This window comes from Phoxinus phoxinus (assembly GCF_949152265.1).
Source record: "Phoxinus phoxinus genome assembly, chromosome: 16".
NCBI classification, from domain to species: domain Eukaryota; kingdom Metazoa; phylum Chordata; class Actinopteri; order Cypriniformes; family Leuciscidae; genus Phoxinus; species Phoxinus phoxinus.
In genome coordinates, this window is record NC_136891.1 from 16180041 (window position 1) to 16198729 (window position 18689).

The window sequence follows — 18689 nt, forward strand, 5'->3', positions numbered from 1 at the left end:
ATGATCATGGTGAAAGCGAGGAAAAGAGTTTCTACATTCTATGTATAATATAAATATAAACATCTTATTGATTTTCAGTTTTAAACAAAGAACCCTGTTTCCTTTCTCACAGTCCCTGTCATAATTACCAGCCATATTATCGGTTTAACAGGCTCTCGCTAATAAAAATGCCAGCCTAAACATTCTTTAGCTATCTGCTAATTTATTTCCCAATTATAATCTTGCCGGCCGTTTAGGAGTATCGGCACGCATGTCACCTCTATCTGAAATACTGGTCTGAAAGCCTTTCATAGGGGTAGAGAGGGCATAGTTCAAGGAAACTTGAATGGAATGTGGAGAAAATTTAATAGACCAATGGCGCCCTCTATTGGACAGACAACAGTGTTTTTCACCATATATCATCCAAAAAGCTATTTAAGTCGAGGTAACATGTCAAAAAACTATCACTCCAAACTAAGTCTTCCTCCAGCCTCGTCTCTACAAAACAGTCTCTCTCCTGCTCGACATCATGGCAAAACGTAAGTATTACTCTCTATATTCCTAATAATGATTTTAAAAATGCTGTTCCCTCATCTTCATTATGCAATACTGTTTTTACACAGTATTACAACATTACCAGCCCTGAACCATTGGACCCACAAAACGTCACTGGTCTATGTTTCGTGTACTGTACTGACTTAATTAAAAAGTCGCTATAATCCATCATGCTATCTGTTTATCTGCTGATGCGGTTTTTTTATCATAAACTATGATTTTTAAAAATCTGCTCTGCTATTTTAAACATTCATTGAACTACGATGTTTTATCTGATATATTCATACGTTGCTATATCAATATGATTTTGAAACTTATATGTTCAGAAAAACGATAATACTGCGTTCTTACACGGGGCTTTTATTATGAAAAAATTTTAGACCTTAGGAAATGGCCGCCGGATGCTTAGCATGCTATGCTACGATTCTGTTTGCTATCTGTCTGAATTAAATCGCCCCCCGCTATCCATATACCGTTATTAATACAGCGCGGTGTTTCTGTTAGCGCTCCGGTTATTAATCATGGTCTAGCTTATCATAGCTTGTGCTAATACATGCGGTTTAGCTTAGCAGCGCGTGCTACGTTGCTAACTGCTCTTAAATATGTTTGACATCGTTTAACAAAGCCAGTTTTGATACGTATCTTTGTCATAACCCCGATCGATCCGTTTCGATATATTGATAGAGTATTTTAACCCCTAAAATCGTGTTTTAAACGTTGCCTTAAAACACTATGAAAACCATGTTATTGATTCTGGGCCCGACCAGCTCTCTAGCGCCATCTGGTGCCCCGGAGTTAAAACTACATCCTGTTATGGTGAAATTGCGCCCCTGGCGTATTGGGGGTGATATAACCGGCTGTTATGGTGAAATTGCGCCCCCCAGCGTTTTGCTGGTGATATGACATGATTTTTTTTTTTTTTTTTTTTTTTTTTTTTTTTTAACTAGGTCGTCAAATAGCCATTCATACATATAAAAGACTCACAACTGTTACCATTCATAATAGGATTTTTTTATCCCGACAGGTCCTACCATTGAAAGTCTGGCTGTCTTAGACACGTGTGAGTAGGCTACTGATCTTTTTCTATTCTTTTATAAATGATTAAAATGAACCTTTTATAATTCTCTTGTTTAATTACTCTCTTTTATTTTATTTTATTCACATTAGCTAGTCTGCTGACCGTCGCCGATTGCGAAGCCGAAGGTAAAACAATCCCTAACGCCGACGTAATGTTTTTTTTTTTCTTTCTTATGAGAAATTAAATATATTTATTTATTTTAGATTTTATACAATTCGTCACACAACCGGGATTCGCGGCGGTGGTCGATTTGACTAAAGACGACGACGATGATGACGAGGAACACCCCACCCTGCTCGTAACAGACCCCACACCGACTCAAACTGAGGATCAAAAACTCCCTACCGGTTCAGCTTTAGACCAGACCCCCGGACCAAGCGGGGAGCCGTCGAGAAAGAAGAGTAGAAAAACAAATCACTCTACCTCCCTCGAGAGTCCTGAGAGAAAAATAGCTCGTGTCACACCTGCGATCAGTTCTGATAGGAAAACTCTTTGCCCACCGAACAGTCCGACAACCAGTCTTGACAGCGTATTTCTGTATGGTGAGACAAAACTAAATAATTTTTTATTTAAACTCAAATTGAGTTATACCATTAATATACTTTTTATATTTCTACACACAGCAGCGGGTTCGGATAGAAGCCATGACGACGATGTGACTACCTGGGACACGCCTCAACACGCCGCTTGGGAACAGAGTTCTTGGACGAACGAGGTGACAACCACCACCAGCCGCGCCGGGCAGACCCCATATCCTTTTCCCTCACCTCCGGAAGACGACGACGACGAAGAAGAAATCGATGTTGAAGAAGAAGTACCAGCTGTGTCGCAACCGGTTGATGAATCACGCAATGATGTTGGTCTAATGCATAGGGTCCTAAATTCAATACAGACATTAGCTCAACAGTTTCGTGACTCGCAAGCTAGCACTGACGCGAAATTAGAGACGTTAGCTCAAGAGTTTAGTGACTCGCAAACTAGCATTGACGCGAAATATATAGAACTTCGCGATGTCCAGGATAATCAGATCACTCAGTTTCGTGACGCACACATTGATACCCGTAGCAGACTAGAAGCACTCCTTGGGGGGTTTCGCGCCGCACAACTTGAGACCCATAGCAGATTCGATGTTCAGGACCGATTTAATCAGAACGTGTTCAATGAAATATTCAGACGCATTCATGCTTTGAAATCAAGCGTGGATCAGGGTTTTGAAAGAAGCGATCGCTTGTTAACCGAATTCCGAAGCGAATTAATGCTGATGTTCCATCACCTGATTCTCACCATTATAGACGAGATGAATATAGATTGAATATAGATCTATTCCATTAAACTTTTATGGTTCTAGTCATTTTTCTTTAACCATCATGTATTGATTTTTTATACTCCACGCATGTATTGATTTTTATACTCTATGATATTGTAATATTCCATGTATGCTTTTTGATATATGCTTTGATTTCATATACTCTTATATTCCATGTTTATCACCTTTTGATCTGAAACTTTAAAAATGGATGGTTCCAAATGCTTTTGTACACACGGTTGTCAATCAGATCAATGCTCCACAGAACTGTCACCGGACGAGATCGAATTGCTGAGTCTACTACCCGACGAGCTTGTAACGCTTCCGGATGATTTAGAACAGTATTTTTTTAATCTAGAATATTCACAACCCGATCCTAATTTGGATCTTTTTGAATTAGCCGTTAATCAGTACGACCCCGTTGTACAATACGGCGGTGTTTTAAATAGCCATTCCCCAGACCATCCTCCCGGTAATGACGATAATACTTCACAACCATCGACCAGCAACGCGCCAGTCCCATCAGGTAATGCTAACGCTTTACGCGAGACTGAGCCTCCTACAGAGGCTCAATTGAGTCGTCCGGACATTGATGCGCTGATTCGCGACGGTGGGTTCGTTAACGGTTATCACGTTTTACCACGACCTCATTTCAATAGTGTGTCGTTGAGAAGAACCATGAATCTGAGAGAGATCAACTCTACAGATCTGGCCTCTTATCACACATGCTTACACGATATGCTGAGCGAGATTGTCACCTTTGCTAGAGATATAGGCGGCCACGCTCCTGTGATCAATATAACCTTGTCAGCCCCGACTCTGCAAACACCCATCAGCGGGGTTTTAACCCCCGCCGGTAATTACGAAATCGATTCGCTTTACGACCAAATTGAGCGTGTTTTACAGAGCAACGAGCAGTTATTATCCGATGAAACGATTCACGTGGAGGCATCTTTAGCGCGGAACCGTCACGGGGGAGGGCGTCGTAAACTCGCAGATCTGGCCGTTGATCAGGTAATCAAAAGAAAAAAGACGAGTTTATTTTGCCCCGCAAATATTTCAAATAATTTGTGTTTCTCTATCTGTCTTGCGCGTTTTCTTTACCCTCAATTAGCCGAGAGTGATCTAGAAAAACTGGCCGCCGCTATCCAAAACAGCGCAGGCTTTTCAATCCAACATCCAATCGCTCTTAGCGACATAGCGGCGTTTGAACGGGCTCTAGGCATTAAAATTGTCGTATTTCACAGATCTAATGCGATGATCTTACAAACGTACAAAAATAGCGATGATCTCCATCCAAAAACGGTATGCTTGTATCTACACGAAAACGTTCATTATTTTCTGATAATGAGTCTGACGGGGTTCATGGGTTCGGACTACGTGTGCCAATTTTGCTATAAGGGGTACTCAAAGCCCAGAGACCATCAATGTAAGCACGCCTGCAATGTGTGTTTCGACGCTGATTGTCACAGGTTCCCTAAAAGAACCATACATTGCCCCGACTGTTTGCGTTACTGTAAATCGAGCTATTGCTTCGAAATGCATAAAAAAACAGGTCCTGGCCAGGAATACTCGTTTTGCGATCTTATTAAATTTTGCAAACTATGTAACAAGCGTTACAACGTAAAACCGGGTGACAAGAAAACCCCACACATCTGCGCCCCAGACAAATGCGTTCATTGTCGCGAACTTCTCCACGATGACGGCGAGCACCAATGTTTCATACAGCCCCTAGCGCCTAAGGAAATGTGCGAGAAATACATTTTCTACGATTTTGAAACGCGTTACCAAAACGGTAGGCACGTGGCCAATTTTGTTTGCGCAATCACGTTCAAAGGGGAGAAGTTTACGGCGGAGGGTACCGACTGCATAGCTAAGCTAATCACCCGCTTCAGACAACCGCGATATAAAGGCTACTGCTTTATAGCGCACTTTTCTTCACGGTTTGATTCCTTCTTGCTTCTTGAGCACTTTTGCAAAGCCGGGATTGCGATCGAGGTCATAATGCAGGGATGTAAATTAATCCACATGTACGACGCACCGTTTGCACAGCGCTATATCGATAGCTACTCATTTTTTCCATTCGCTCTCGCCAAAATGCCCGCGGCCTTAGACTTGGACACGTCCGGAAAAGGGTACTTTCCGCATCTCTTCAATTCGTTGGAAAATGAGAAATATTTTGGCCCGTACCCCGACAAAACATTCTACGGGTACGATAACATGAGCGCTAAAGCCCAACAAGACTTTGATCTTTGGTACAGCACGGTTCAGGGTAAGTGGTTTGACTTCAGGAAAGAACTCTACGCGTACGGGGTTAACGACGTGGTCTTATTACGAGAAGGATGCATGAAATTCCGACAATCATTCATCGAATGCACGCAATTAGATCCTTTCGCGTTCACGACGCTCGCTAGCTGTTCAATGGGGATCTTCAAAACACATTATCTCGACAGAAACACAATCGCACTGACCCATAACAAGGCGTATGTGCAACAGAGCAAAACTTACTCAAATGGTTCGATCGAATGGCTCGAGTATGTAAAAAAGACTCGAAACGTGGACCTTCACCATGCCTTAAATCACGGTGAAGTTTCGATCGGCAAGTACTTTCTAGATGGTTTCTATGTGCAAAATGGTGTCCAGCACGGTTTAGAATACAATGGATGCTTTTTCCATGGACACTGCTGTCGCTTCGAACCTCATCAGACACATCCCTTGTCGGGAGTGTCCTATGGGGTCCTCAGGAGACAGTTTGACGATAAGGTTGAAATTCTGCAGAACGCGTACGGTTTGCAAATCGAGGTTCTTTGGGAATGCGAATGGAACAACATGAAAAAGACCGATCCCTCTGTGATAGAATTTATGTCCGATTATTCTGCCCCAGAGAGACTGAAACCCCGATTGGCTTTGTACGGAGGGAGAACAAACGCCTATAAACTCTATCATAAAGTTTGCGAAGGTGAGAAAATACGCTATCTCGATTTCACCAGTCTCTACCCCTTTTGTCAGGCTAGGAAAAGCTATCCGATCGAACATCCAGAAATCATTTTCAAAGATTTTGAACCGATTGAAAATTATTACGGGCTTATCAAAGCGACGGTCTACCCTCCGCGCAAATTACTGCACCCGGTTCTCCCTTACAGATGCGAAGGCAAACTCATGTTTCCTCTTTGCTCGTCTTGCTGTCACGAGCAAAACCAGACCTCGAGCTGTACCCACACGGACGAGCAAAGAGCGCTTTCAGGCTGTTGGGTCAGTATAGAGCTTTTAAAAGCCATCGAGAAAGGTTATGTGGTGGCCAAGATAGACGAGGTTTGGCATTTTCCGCAGCGATCAGACACGTTGTTTGCCGGTTACGTCAAAACGTTTTTGCGGCTGAAACAACAAGCGTCCGGGTACCCTTCCAACGTCGTCACGGACGCCGAGAAAGAGACTTACATCCGCGATTACTTTGAAAAAGAGGGGATTCAACTCGATCCTGAAAAGATCAAATACAACGCCGCACAAAGGGCGATCACAAAATTAGCTATGAACTCGCTTTGGGGAAGATTCTGTCTTCGCGAACGGCTTCCTCAAACGACTCTCGTGAACGACCCCGAAGAATTCACCAGAATCGTTTTTGGCAATACCGACACACTGTCCTATTTCACATTCGTCTCAGACCACGTGGCTCTCGTTCAGCATAAACCCAACGACGACGACGTTTGTAAGACGCGCGACGTTAACGTGTTTATAGGAGCGTTTACAACGGCGCACGCCCGATTGGAATTGTACGAATTGATGGACAAACTCGGCGATCGACTGCTATACTCGGACACAGACAGCGTCGTATTCGTGTCTAGCGGCACGCAGTGGGAGCCCCCTCTCGGGTCTCATCTGGGGGAGCTGACGAGCGAAATAGACGACGGGGACTTTATTACGGAATTTTGTTCCAGCGGGCCAAAATCGTACGGTTTTCGGACGGCCAAAGGTAAAGTGTGTATGAAAGCCAAGGGAATAACGCTGAATGCAAAAAATTCCGAAGCTATCTGTCTCGAATCCCTGATTGGTCTGGTTGACAGCTATGTGACGTCTCACGATAGAGACAAATACATCCTGGCTCAGACGGAAAACATTGTGAGGAATAAAAAGACTCTCACGTTGCACAACAAATCAGTCGTTAAAAAGTTTAAGGTGGTGTATAATAAGCGCAGACTTTTGCCCGATTTCACCACCCTTCCTTATGGGTACTGATCAGATGATGCACCGGGGGTCGCTGGATGTTTCCGATTTTGATTTCAGACTCCAACATCCATTTAGTTGTGTTATAAGCGGACCGTCCAATTCTGGAAAGTCTTATTTTGTAAAACTTTTGTTGGAAAAGGGTTTGAATTTAATTTCCAAGAAAATTGAAAACATTGTATGGCTGTATGATTGTTGGCAACCTTTGTACGATGATGTGCTTAAATTGTACGACATTAAATTTGTCCAAGGAATACCCGAGAGTCTGAATGATGATGATTTACTCCCTGTTACTAAACCAAATCTTTTAATCGTGGACGATTTGATGGAGCAGGCTAGCGCCAACATGGAACTTCAGCGTGTTTTCACCCAATACTGTCACCATCGCAATCTGAGCGCTATCTACATTGTGCAAAATTTATTTGTACAGGGTAAGTCCAGTCGAACCATCAGCTTAAACGCCAATTACATGATTCTGTTTAAAAATCCTCGGGACGTGAATCAAGTAGCGATGCTGGGCCGTCAAATGTACCCCGGAAACACAAAATACTTTATGGAGTGTTATCACGATGCGGTCAACCAGCCTCATGGTTACCTAATGGTAGACTATAAAGCGAAAACTCCTGAGCAGTACCGTCTCAGAACAGGATTGCTTTCCGACCGTCAAGTGGTTTATATTCCGAAAAAAAGAAGAGCGTGATCCATCACCATGTCCGCCAGACTTTGTAAGCATCTGCCGGTGTTAAAACTGCTACATAAAGCGTCTCCTAAACAACGACGTCTTATTTTACAATCGGCGTCCGACGATTTCATTTTATCGCTGTGCGAACTGGCTCTTAACATCCTCTACGGCACGATTCCTGTCAATCGGCAGCAGTATCAAAAACTGAAAAAGAAAAAAGCCGAAATTAAATTTGTAGCCAATAAAAAAATTGGCATAGCGGCCAAGAAACGAGTCTTCAACCAAAAGGGCGGATTCCTTTTACCACTCCTGAGCGTAGCCGTACCCTTTCTTTCGAGCTTGATAGCCAATCGATAGGATGGAGTACGCAGAGAAGATGTATTTAGTCCCTCGCCATCAACTGGATAAGGTGAAAACTGAAAATGTTCGCGAGACCATTCGCGAGACCGTGGAAAACGATTTGGACGAAGCCATGAGAAAAATTTTACTCCGCGCTGATTTGAGCCCGTACGAAAAAGCCAAACTTTACACAAATACCCTGAACAGGTTTTTGAACATCGTTAAACAAGGCGAACGTGAGACCAGTGTTTTAACGCTTTCGTTACCCGACCCGGCTCATAAAAACGAACCAGAGACCGTGGCCGGCGTCGAAGACAGCAGAGCGGGGGAGGCTGTGGTGGACGAAGTTCTGAAGAATGTACCTTCGAGAAGTGTGAAAAACAGCAGATACATACTAGACAAGATGTCTAAAGCTAAAGGACTAGCCTCGTGGAACGAATCGGGCGAGTTTGTGTTCAGGGGTAAAGCCGTACCAGGTTCACACATGGTCGATTTGTTAAAAAATGTCACGGCCCCTCATAAGGTTCGGGATGACCGGAGACCTGTAGGATGGGCAGAGTTTCTGCACGCCTTTGCCGAATTAAACATCCCTTTTTCTACGGTGCCGAATCAACAGGTCAGGAGCACGATTAACTCTCTAAAGGGTAGGCCCGTCTCCCAAACCCCAACCCGTGTTAGACATTCTAAAAAAGCACGAAGATATTCGCGCCCCCTGGATCCAGAGCCCGAAGACTCTGTGTTTAAATCACCGACTATCGATCGAAGACAGTGGTTGGAATTTTAATGATTGCTTATATTTTTGTCTGTATGTATCTTATGATTCAATAAAAGACGATAAAATGTAATAGTTTTAAGATTTTTATTTATTTATAGGTCAAACACGTCTGTACACAGTGAACGCAGGATAACATTTTAGCATTACAAACATAAGGTCTTAATCGTCTCACAAACAGGGACACCATTTTATCATTTTTAATATAATCATCGGTGTATAGTCCCATCACATGGTCATAGTCGTAACCTCTAGCTAAATGATAGAGAAAAAACAGACAGTGCTGTCCGCAGGTGTCCGATGAATAATCCTGGACTCGTCTGTCGGAATATAATACATCGGCGTCGTTGGCTGCTAGAAAGTTATTGATGCTGCTTGGAAAGCGAGGGCTGGTGGGCGGATTGCCGAAGCTGTCGAAAAAACAAGCCGGGCCGTCTTCGGTTAAATAAACAGCGATCCAATGCTCGCCGGGTAGACGCGCAGGGTGGGTGTTAATGATCCCCATAGACGGTAAGATCCTTAGGGGTTTTTTGGGCAGTTGATCGCTCGGTAGAACGCCGAGAAAATGAGTCCTGCATGTAATTTTATCCATGATGGCGGTGAGTTGTAGGGTGTTCATCTCAATAGTAATCGATCAGTACCTGTCGACGGTTAGAAACTTCCAGAACGGAGTCAAAAGTTGAGTAAATTAAAATATTCACCGTATTCGGCAACGGTTCTCTGAAACGGGCTTCGACTCTGATATTCCCAGACTTGACCAGGGAAACGTGCTGACCGCAGTCTTCGTCGGGTGTCAGGTTAAATGCGTAAAGCGTGTATCCGTTCAGGAAATCATTCCTGTCGATAGAGAGCGGTTGGTCTTTAAGGTGTCTCCCGGTCGTCATCACCAGCTGATAATATTCGCGTACTGCCAAACCGGCTTCGAAATTAGGCTGTAGCGGCTTGGCAGGATATTGCTGAGAGTCGACGTAGACGGCTAAGAATTCAAGATTATAGTGTTTGAATGCAAATGGATTTTTTTCGTACGAACCGGTGAACGCGTCATTGTCGACCATACCGATGATGATAGACTTTGGCAACGTTCCTAAAAACAGATTTTCTTGATTCGAGATCCTAGCCCCCACCGGGATGGAGAACGATTTTAGACAGACCCTATCGATCGGGTACTTTGCCGTTGTCGAGAGTAAGGCTTGAGCGTGAGCCAGTCTCACCGGCGGCGATACAGAAACTTTCTTGACAAATAGGGATGCCGTGATTATTTTTATTTTGTAGGCCACGTCGTCGGCCCTCATCAGACAGAATTCATCTTTTGCTCGAATAAATCGTAGCTTAAGATCAACGCCATTAATTAAAAGTTTCTCCTGGAAGAATATATCGCTGTGTATGGGGCTGAGTAGTTCCACCTCCTTGCTTTCGGTGGTGAAGGTCGATCTCTTTGTCAATCCTGTGTTACGGCCTAAAGGATCATTGACATCCATATGCCCGGGCGAATCACGGTAAAACAGCCCGGCGGAGAACATAGATTCCAGCGAAGCTTTACCGTAGTTGATCAGGCTCTCCAAAATACAGCGATAGGGATAGGTCCCGGAACTTTGAGATATCAGACGGTCGCCGAGGGTCACGTCGACTTGTGAAAAAATTGTAGCTCCGGGGTAGTTTATTAGAGCTACCTTGGCAGGGTGCGCGATGGCGTCCCCGTTAGGTCTCGTGATTTTCAGCCGCAGATAGAGCATTGTGTTATTGAGATCCAAATAATCATCGCCGTTACCCGCGATAAAGAACTCCAGAGGGGCCGAGTCCGAAATGGCCGACAGCGGAGCCACTTCGAGGTAGCTATTCTTTTCAATCACCGTTTGGGTCATCGGAACCGTAAACAGGTCCAACTCGGACTTGATGCACTCTCCCGACATACGATGCAGTAACGCCATGTTAGAATATGGTTTTTGTGGTTCTCTTGACCGGCTTCTTACGCTTTCTACGGACGAGTGAGCGCTTAGTTGACCCCCGTGTTGTTTTCTTCTTCTTCTTCTGAGCCACCCATTGACCACGCCTCCTCACACCCGGTGGTTTAGACATCCTCTTGCGGGCCATGACCATGAGTCCGGATCCTTCTTGAGCCTTATCGTTATGCGAACGCGTCAGTACGTTTGAGACGACGTCGGATACTATATTTTTAGCAGCCGATTTTAGGTGAGGTTTCGCTATGCTAAATCCTCTTTTTAACAGAGGTATGGCCATCCTGAACAGCCCGCGGAACAGTCCCCCTAACCCATTACCATACATTACCGGCGATCCCGCATAGCCCGGTAAACCAGAGCCGGCTTGATTTTGGTAATAGCTCACATAGTCCGCAGTATTGAGCTCTCTAGGACTATAATAACTCATTTTTCAAAGAAGAGAGTTATTTTTTGGTTTAAAGTGTAGTTTTACGGTGACTTTCCCGTAAGAAAAGGGGACTTCGCGGTTTGTATCGTCCTTAAGCTCTATGGTAATGTCGGTGATGTGCTCTTTATTAATCGATGCGTAGTGCGGGTTATCATACCTAGCAATGACCGTGTCGTTGCCTTTACCCGATATATGTACGCATCTCAAAAGAGGGACGTTAGAATCGCCGACCGGTTGATATTGGATGATGTCAGTGTACACGTACATTGTGTAGAATCCCGCGGCGATATCGGCTTGATGAGGAGCGTACGTGGTGACTTTCTTGGAAAAATCAGCTCCCCTATGCTGGTCTACACCTCCGAGAGGTTTTCGTTTCATTCCTAAAATGGTGGCCAGTCTCCCCCGGAAGCTCACCGAAACGTTTGGCGTCGACACCAGAAACAGTTTGTTTTTTAATTCATCGTGATGCAAAACACCCGCCGGTGTGATAAGTTGATTTATAGCACGGAGGATCGCTCGAATGTTTGCGTAGTAACCGCCGGGTATGTTTAATTTCGTAATTGTAGAAAAACGAACATCTGAGTTGTTGTTGGGGGAACCGGGATCCGGGGGTTCCGGGGCTTTATGTAGGATGAAATGGCCGTCTTCGTCATTAAAGCTGTACCAAGTTCTAGGATATTCGATTTCAGCGAGCCCCACTTCCCATTGTCCTTTCAAGTTTATTGCTTTTGCTAGCCTGGTTGTATAGCTGGATATGCGATTTTCAGGGTAAACCGAAGCCGACGCGTTGCACGGTAACGTGACGTAGAAATCGTGGTCATCCATGGCTGTCCTTCGCTCGTATGATCTCATCCGTTTAACGTCGCTGCGTTTTAAGGAGATTGTAAGTCCAGCAGAGTTTTTTTATCTATATAACTATTAAATTTTGAAGGCCATCCTAACCATTTCACTAAAACGAGCGTAGATTTCCCCTGTTTTTTCTCACCTAAAATCTTTTCCACCTTAAAAGATTTGTTTTTACTGACAATTATTTTTTGCAACTCTTTTTCATAAAAAACCCCCTGGATGACATCACCGTCATAATCCGTGAGTCTGTAGACTGGGGGGCGACGCGGAATACACGAGGACACGGTGAAAAATTCTTCCGTGTAGTTCTGCTCATAACCTTTGGCAAATGGGCCTCTCACTTTAGAAATCCTGACGACGTCGCCGACTTTGAAACGAAACACGGGTTTCTCTGTCTTCTTTATATCGCCGTACAAGTTTTGAAACACTTGGCCCTCATTTACAGCGTTGACGTCCACAGGTCTCATTTTGATACTTCGGTGATAACTGGTGTTGTACCCCTGCATAATGTCTTGTAAAACATCTATGTATCTTCGGGAATTTGTCGCCGTTAAAAATCTCCACATGCGACTTTTTAACGTTCTATTAAATCGTTCCACCACACTGGCTTTCAAATCGGTGGCGGTGGCAAAGTGGTTAATGTCGTGCTTTTTCATCACATCTTGAAAATGTTTGTTGAAAAATTCCTTGCCCTGATCCGTCTGTAATTTCTGCGGCACACGACCCTCTTCGAGTATAGACTCGAACGCTTTAGTAACCTCAATACCGCTCTTATTCTTCAAAACTCTACACCAGGCGAATTTTGAAAATATATCGACGCACGTCAAGAGATACTTATGACCGTCGTTATCCTTGGCATAGGCGGTCATGTCGACGAGATCGGCCTGGAACTGCGTATCAATCCCGTACACAACCACTCTATTTCTTTTGTATTTTATAGGCGCTGTTTTGTGTAATGTGTAAGCATCCTCACCGGCCAACCATTCTGAAACCTCTTTATCGCTTAGACGGACGCCGCTATCTTTTAAGACGGCGTCTTTTAATCGTTTTTTACCGCCTAGAGAGCCGGGGTTGGAAGGTGTATAATATGCCTTTTTCATGAGCTCCGACATGCTGTCGTCTCAACCTTTGTAAAAGAATAACGCGTACAAGTGGTTTGAATCAATCTTTTATTAAAAAATGGACATAATGACTTTACATACACAGTCTAAGTAAAAAAATGAGTATAATACAATCTAAGTAAAATGAATATACATACACAGTCTAAGTAAAAAATGAGTATAATACAATCTAAGTAAAATGAATATAATGACTTTACATACACAGTCTAAGTATAATAGAAACCAAGTAAAATGAATATAATAACTTTTACATACAAAGTCTAAGTAAAAAATGAGTATAATAGAATATAATGACTTTACATAAAGAGTCTAAGTATAATGACTCTACGTACATAATCTAAGTAAAAAAAAAGATGTATTACATTAAAGTAAATTGGATAGTAATAATGACCTCACTGGGAATCTAGCCAAAAAAGAAAGTCGCGACACGTCACGATGTCTTTGTCTTTGTCTATGACATAATTGACAAATGTTTCGCCAATTTTCGCAATCTCATCATCATCTTCATCAGAATTTGAAAGCGTTGCCAACTCCTTACATACATCAACTACATAGGTAAACATACAGAGAACGTCTGCGAACCCGATCGCGCCTTGTAATTCGTACATCATTTCTAGAACACCTTTCATAGTTTCACATCGTGGTTTGGGCCCATTGACGCATTTGGCTATCAAATCATCCCATGAATCAGACACACCTCTCATATGCACCATGTGTTTCTTGAGATTTGTTACACGTTTGTTATCATCATCATCATCTGAATAGCGCTCGAGCGCATCATTGAACAATTCGGTCATCTGGTCTCTGTAATGATTTTTAAACATGGATTGGATACAGCTGATTAGACTACAGGCGGCACCCATGGTGGAGCTGACTTGGTCACTCTCCATTCAGGATTGAAAGACCTTCCCAGAGATCAACGACGTCGCTGACTATCTCGTCGCAGGGTTTGTCCAGAAGTCTCGCGCTGATTTCTTCTAGCTTTGCCGCGATGAATTTTTCGTCTTTTAATTCATACAGAATAGTCCCGACTGTTCCTTCGATCCGGTGGGGATGAGATTTTAACCCACACCGGTTCAGGAGGATACCGATGACGGAATGAAAAAAGGGCTTAAACAGCTTGCCTGAAAGTTCATCAAAGTGTGTGTCGAAGAAGTAGTTTGGAGGGTCAAACAGGCAGGAATGTTGCAGCTGGCTGGGGTGGTCAATCTCACACCCCTCGCAGTCGTCCTTGAGCTTCTTGCCGATGAGATGCTGCAGCAACACCACGGTCGCTGCTTTTATGATTTTGAATCCAACGTCGCTGAAACATCCATCTGTAGCGTCGAAACCTGGTTTAGCAAGAGGGAGGTAAGTCAGGTCGTGAGATCCAAGCTTTTCGTCGGATGGGGATGGCGGTGGTGCTGGTGGTGGCGATGCAGGTGGTGAAGGTCTAGTACAATCGCAGTCGCACTCGATCCCCAAATCCCAGTCTAAGCTGCGTCTGATAGTTTTAACCGGACCAGTGACGTTTTGTGGGTCCAATGGTTCAGGGCTGGTAATGTTACCCCGATTGTTGTTAAAACGCGATGCCAAGGCTATGCGGCGTTTGATCGTTTTAGCCGGAGCCCTGTCTTTGTGAAGGTTCGATGGTTCAGGCTTGATGATGTTATAGGGTCCCCAGTCGTTTTGGAGGTCCGATTCCCAGTCTTTGTGGAGGTCCGATGGTCCGCGGGCGTTGTCGTCGGGAGGATCGAGAATGCTGCCGAAAGAGATACCGCAGCTGCACACATGCTGGGGTTCTGAACCGTTGTCTTCAGCCATGGTTTATAAACTGCTGGTTGGGAGGGTCTGATCGCAGGAATTTATGGTAACTGTAGCAAAGGGGGCGGATGTCGTAACGGTTCAGTCATGATTTATAATCGACGTTGTCTGGTAGGGTCTGGTAGCCGAGGGTCAGGATGGGCGTAGTGAATGGGGGCGGACCGCATACTGTATTTGCTGCTGCGCCCACATCTCTCAGGATGGAACAGCTGCACTTTGATTTTGTCGTATCCGTCGTGCAAGTCGCACCATTTGAACATTTTGTTTATGGTTGAAAAAACAGTCTTCATCAGATTCAGATCGCACCAGTTGAACAAAAATTGCATTTCATAGAGCTCGTGATGCTCTTTAGGTAGGATGACCGCTGACTGCCTGTTGTCCTTGAGCTTTGTCTTGTCTTTACAGCAGAAGATGTAAACAGAATCATGCGGGTTCATTTTAGTATGGTCACCTACCACACGGTACCGGATATTCGGGGTTACGCCGTCCCATTCCGCAACGTACAAAGGCTCTACGCAGCCGTCATTCAGATCCTTCCAGACAAATTTGTAAAACAGACCCCAGTCTTTTTCAGGAAATACAACACACACGTCTTCGCCGGACTGAAACTCGCCTACAGCATCAGCGGTGTAGAGCACAACAAGGCGAGCTGATTTGTGAAATATGTATCCGAATACACGCTTATCAGACATCATAAATTCAGCTTTAGTCCATTCCGAGATTTCATGGAGAAAATTGGTCAAACGGACGTGTCCAAAAGGCTTTCTCGGTGCCATAGGCAGACTTTCCAGTATCTTGCTGGTCAGCCCATGCTCTGGGGTTTTACAGGGACTCAAACCATCCATGGTCATGTAGCTCATATTTCTCTTTCTGGTTTTTGTAGAACACACAAGACCCATTTATATACGTTCACTTACAGTGTGGGAGGGAGGGGGGCCTGTGACATACATATACCGCATTCTTCAAACGATCAAAACCATTCGTCACAAATAATTAAAAGACCTTATCTCAAAACCATTCGTCACAAATAGTTGGAATCTCTTATCTCAAAAGACCTTATCTCCAAACCATTCGTCACAAATAATTAAAAGAACTTCTGTCAAAAACCATGATCTATATTAGACAGGGCCACAAGGTCAAACTACATATCACTTGATCGATGGCTAGCCAGGTCGCCGGGTCAAACCAACTGTCCTATTTACATGATGGATTGATAGCAGGGCAGAGGTCAACCCTTTGATCTCCTATTCCGGAGCAAGCGGAAACCCCCCAAGGTCAAAGGTTAGCCTTTGATCCCACATACCGGAAGGGGGCGGGGTGGGAAACCCCCGCCTAAGGTCAGAGGTCAAAGCCATTAATCACTTTGACATAAGGTCCCGGGTATAACTACTTACTACCACTGGTCTTCGACGTACCATCGGCTTCAGTGACATCCTCTTATAAAGGGTTTGCGGTCATCTGGCGATGGGGCAGATTCTTATTACATTTGCTCCTTCCTCTAATGGAAATGGCTGTATTACACGAGACATTACCCTTGCTGAGTATGATGGCATGTGCGTGGGAGCATATTGTCCCGATGTCTCATGGGTACAGCTCGAGTTTCTCTTCATTCACGCACAAATCTTTCGCCTTTTACTAAAGATTTCCGTGGAGGGGAACATTTGCGAGTTTCTGGTATTTTTGGATGCTCTGCTCACAGCAGAGCTACATGCGTTTGTTTAAAAACAGAAAACTTTTTGCGCCTTGCTCCGAAGAAACGCAGCAGGCCGGGCCAGCGTTTGAGCGTGGCCCAAAGAATTGGCCGTTTTGTCCATGTCTGGAGCAGGGTGGTCGTCAAACCAGTTCACAACTTCAAGTCTTGGGTCAGCAGCGTGATTGTAAGGTTTACCAAGCACAAAAGGGCAGTGATGGGGGAAAGGAAGCTTTTCAAAGCTTTGAGCCGATTGCCTGGCAAAATGATTCACTGTTTTGAAGCTTTCGGAATGCCACATGCTGGTGAGCCCTGCTGGTCAGATTGGAAATGCGACAGTGGAAATGCTACAAAAACTCAGGCCAAACATGCATAAAACAACCTTTTACAATCCCATTGCAAAAGCTTTCTTGAAAGTACAATCTTTCAAATGCACTAAGCTAACCACCATCAGGTGAGTCTTGAACGGCGGGTTGGCTTCATCAGCAGCTTCCTCGGTAAAGCATGAGCTTACGCAAGGCGTTTGGCCGTGATAAAGAAGAGGCCTCCCCGTCGGGGAATCGAACCCCGGTCTTCCGCGTGACAGGCGGAGATACTGTCCACTATACTAACGAGGACTGGTTGTTACAGATGTGTCCCTGAGCGGTACCCCACTGTATGCTCAACCGCTGAGAAGTCACTTAATACTGGATATGCTTTCCATTATGGGAGTTATTATTATTTAAGCCTTTTATTTTGGCCAAGGGCAGGAAGAGGAGCTCACCCTGTCTTATGGAGGAATCCACCTGCAATCCAAGGAGATGAAGGGTTTGTTCGTTTAGCTTCCAGGAAGTTCAAAAATATCTCATGCGAATACTACCACTGGTCTTCGACGTACCATCGGCTTCAGTGACATCCTCTTATAAAGGGTTTGCGGTCATCTGGCGATGGGGCAGATTCTTATTACATTTGCTCCTTCCTCAAATGGAAATGGCTGTATTACACGAGACATTACCCTTGCTGAGTATGATGGCATGTGCGTGGGAGCACATTGTCCCGACGTCTCATGGGTACAGCTCGAGTTTCTCTTCATTCACGCATAAATCTTTCGCCTTTTACTAAAGATTTCTGTGGAGGGGAACATTTGCGAGTTTCTTGTGTTTTTGGATGCTCTGCTCACAGCAGAGCTACATGCGTTTGTTTAAAAACAGAAAACTTTTTTCGCCTTGCTCCGAAGGAACGCAGCAGGCCGGAACAGTGTTTGAACGTGGCCCAAAGAATTGGCCGTTTTGTCCATGTCTGGAGCCGGGTGGTCGTCAAACCAGTTCACAACTTCAAGTCTTGGGTCAGCAGCGTGATTGTAAGGTTTACCAAGCACAAAAGGGCAGTGATGGGGGAAAGGAAGCTTTTCAAAGCTTTGAGCCGATTGCCTGGCAAAATGATTCACTGTTTTGAAGCTTTCGGAATGCCACATGCTGGTGAGCCCTGCTGGTCAGATTGGAAATGCGACAGTGGAAATGCTACAAAAACTCAGGCCAAACATGCATAAAACAACCTTTTACAATCCCATTGCAAAAGCTTTCTTGAAAGTACAATCTTTCAAATGCACTAAGCTAACCACCATCAGGTGAGTCTTGAACGGCGGGTTGGCTTCATCAGCAGCTTCCTCGGTAAAGCATGAGCTTACGCAAGGCGTTTGGCCGTGATAAAGAAGAAGCCTCCCCGTCGGGGAATCGAACCCCGGTCTTCCGCGTGACAGGCGGAGATACTGTCCACTATACTAACGAGGACTGGTTGTTACAGATGTGTCCCTGAGCGGTACCCCACTGTATGCTCAACCGCTGAGAAGTCACTTAATACTGGATATGCTTTCCATTATGGGAGTTATTATTATTTAAGCCTTTTATTTTGGCCAAGGGCAGGAAGAGGAGCT

General features: G+C 44.5%; 2 protein-coding genes across 4 annotated transcripts; one reads left to right on the forward strand and one right to left on the reverse strand.

Annotated features, from left to right (window-relative positions):
- The first annotated feature begins 399 nt into the window (after positions 1 to 399).
- LOC306983699 (uncharacterized protein) lies at positions 400 to 7385 on the forward strand. 3 transcript variants are annotated; one of them, XM_079584290.1, is made up of 5 exons: positions 400 to 518; positions 1559 to 1594; positions 1702 to 1737; positions 1816 to 2154; positions 2236 to 7385. In XM_079584290.1, exon 5 carries the CDS (start codon positions 3126 to 3128, stop codon positions 7149 to 7151), a length of 4026 nt encoding a protein of 1341 aa, XP_079440416.1. In that variant the 5' UTR covers positions 400 to 518; positions 1559 to 1594; positions 1702 to 1737; positions 1816 to 2154; positions 2236 to 3125; the 3' UTR covers positions 7152 to 7385. The 3 variants fall into 3 exon arrangements, with proteins under 3 accessions (XP_079440416.1, XP_079440417.1, XP_079440418.1); XM_079584291.1 differs by having other exon boundaries at positions 2236 to 3938; XM_079584292.1 differs by having other exon boundaries at positions 2239 to 3932.
- Positions 7386 to 9552: 2167 nt separating this feature from the next.
- On the reverse strand, positions 9553 to 10860 carry LOC306983665 (uncharacterized protein F54H12.2-like; the record flags this gene model as incomplete). Its single annotated transcript, XM_079584219.1, has 1 exon — positions 9553 to 10860. One exon carries the CDS (start codon positions 10858 to 10860, stop codon positions 9553 to 9555), a length of 1308 nt encoding a protein of 435 aa, XP_079440345.1.
- Between the last annotated feature and the right edge of the window lie 7829 nt (positions 10861 to 18689).

Excerpts from the sequence above, each read along its gene's own strand:
- LOC306983699 (XM_079584290.1), top strand. The coding sequence starts at position 3,126 with ATGGATGGTTCCAAATGCTTTTGTACACACGGTTGTCAATCAGATCAA.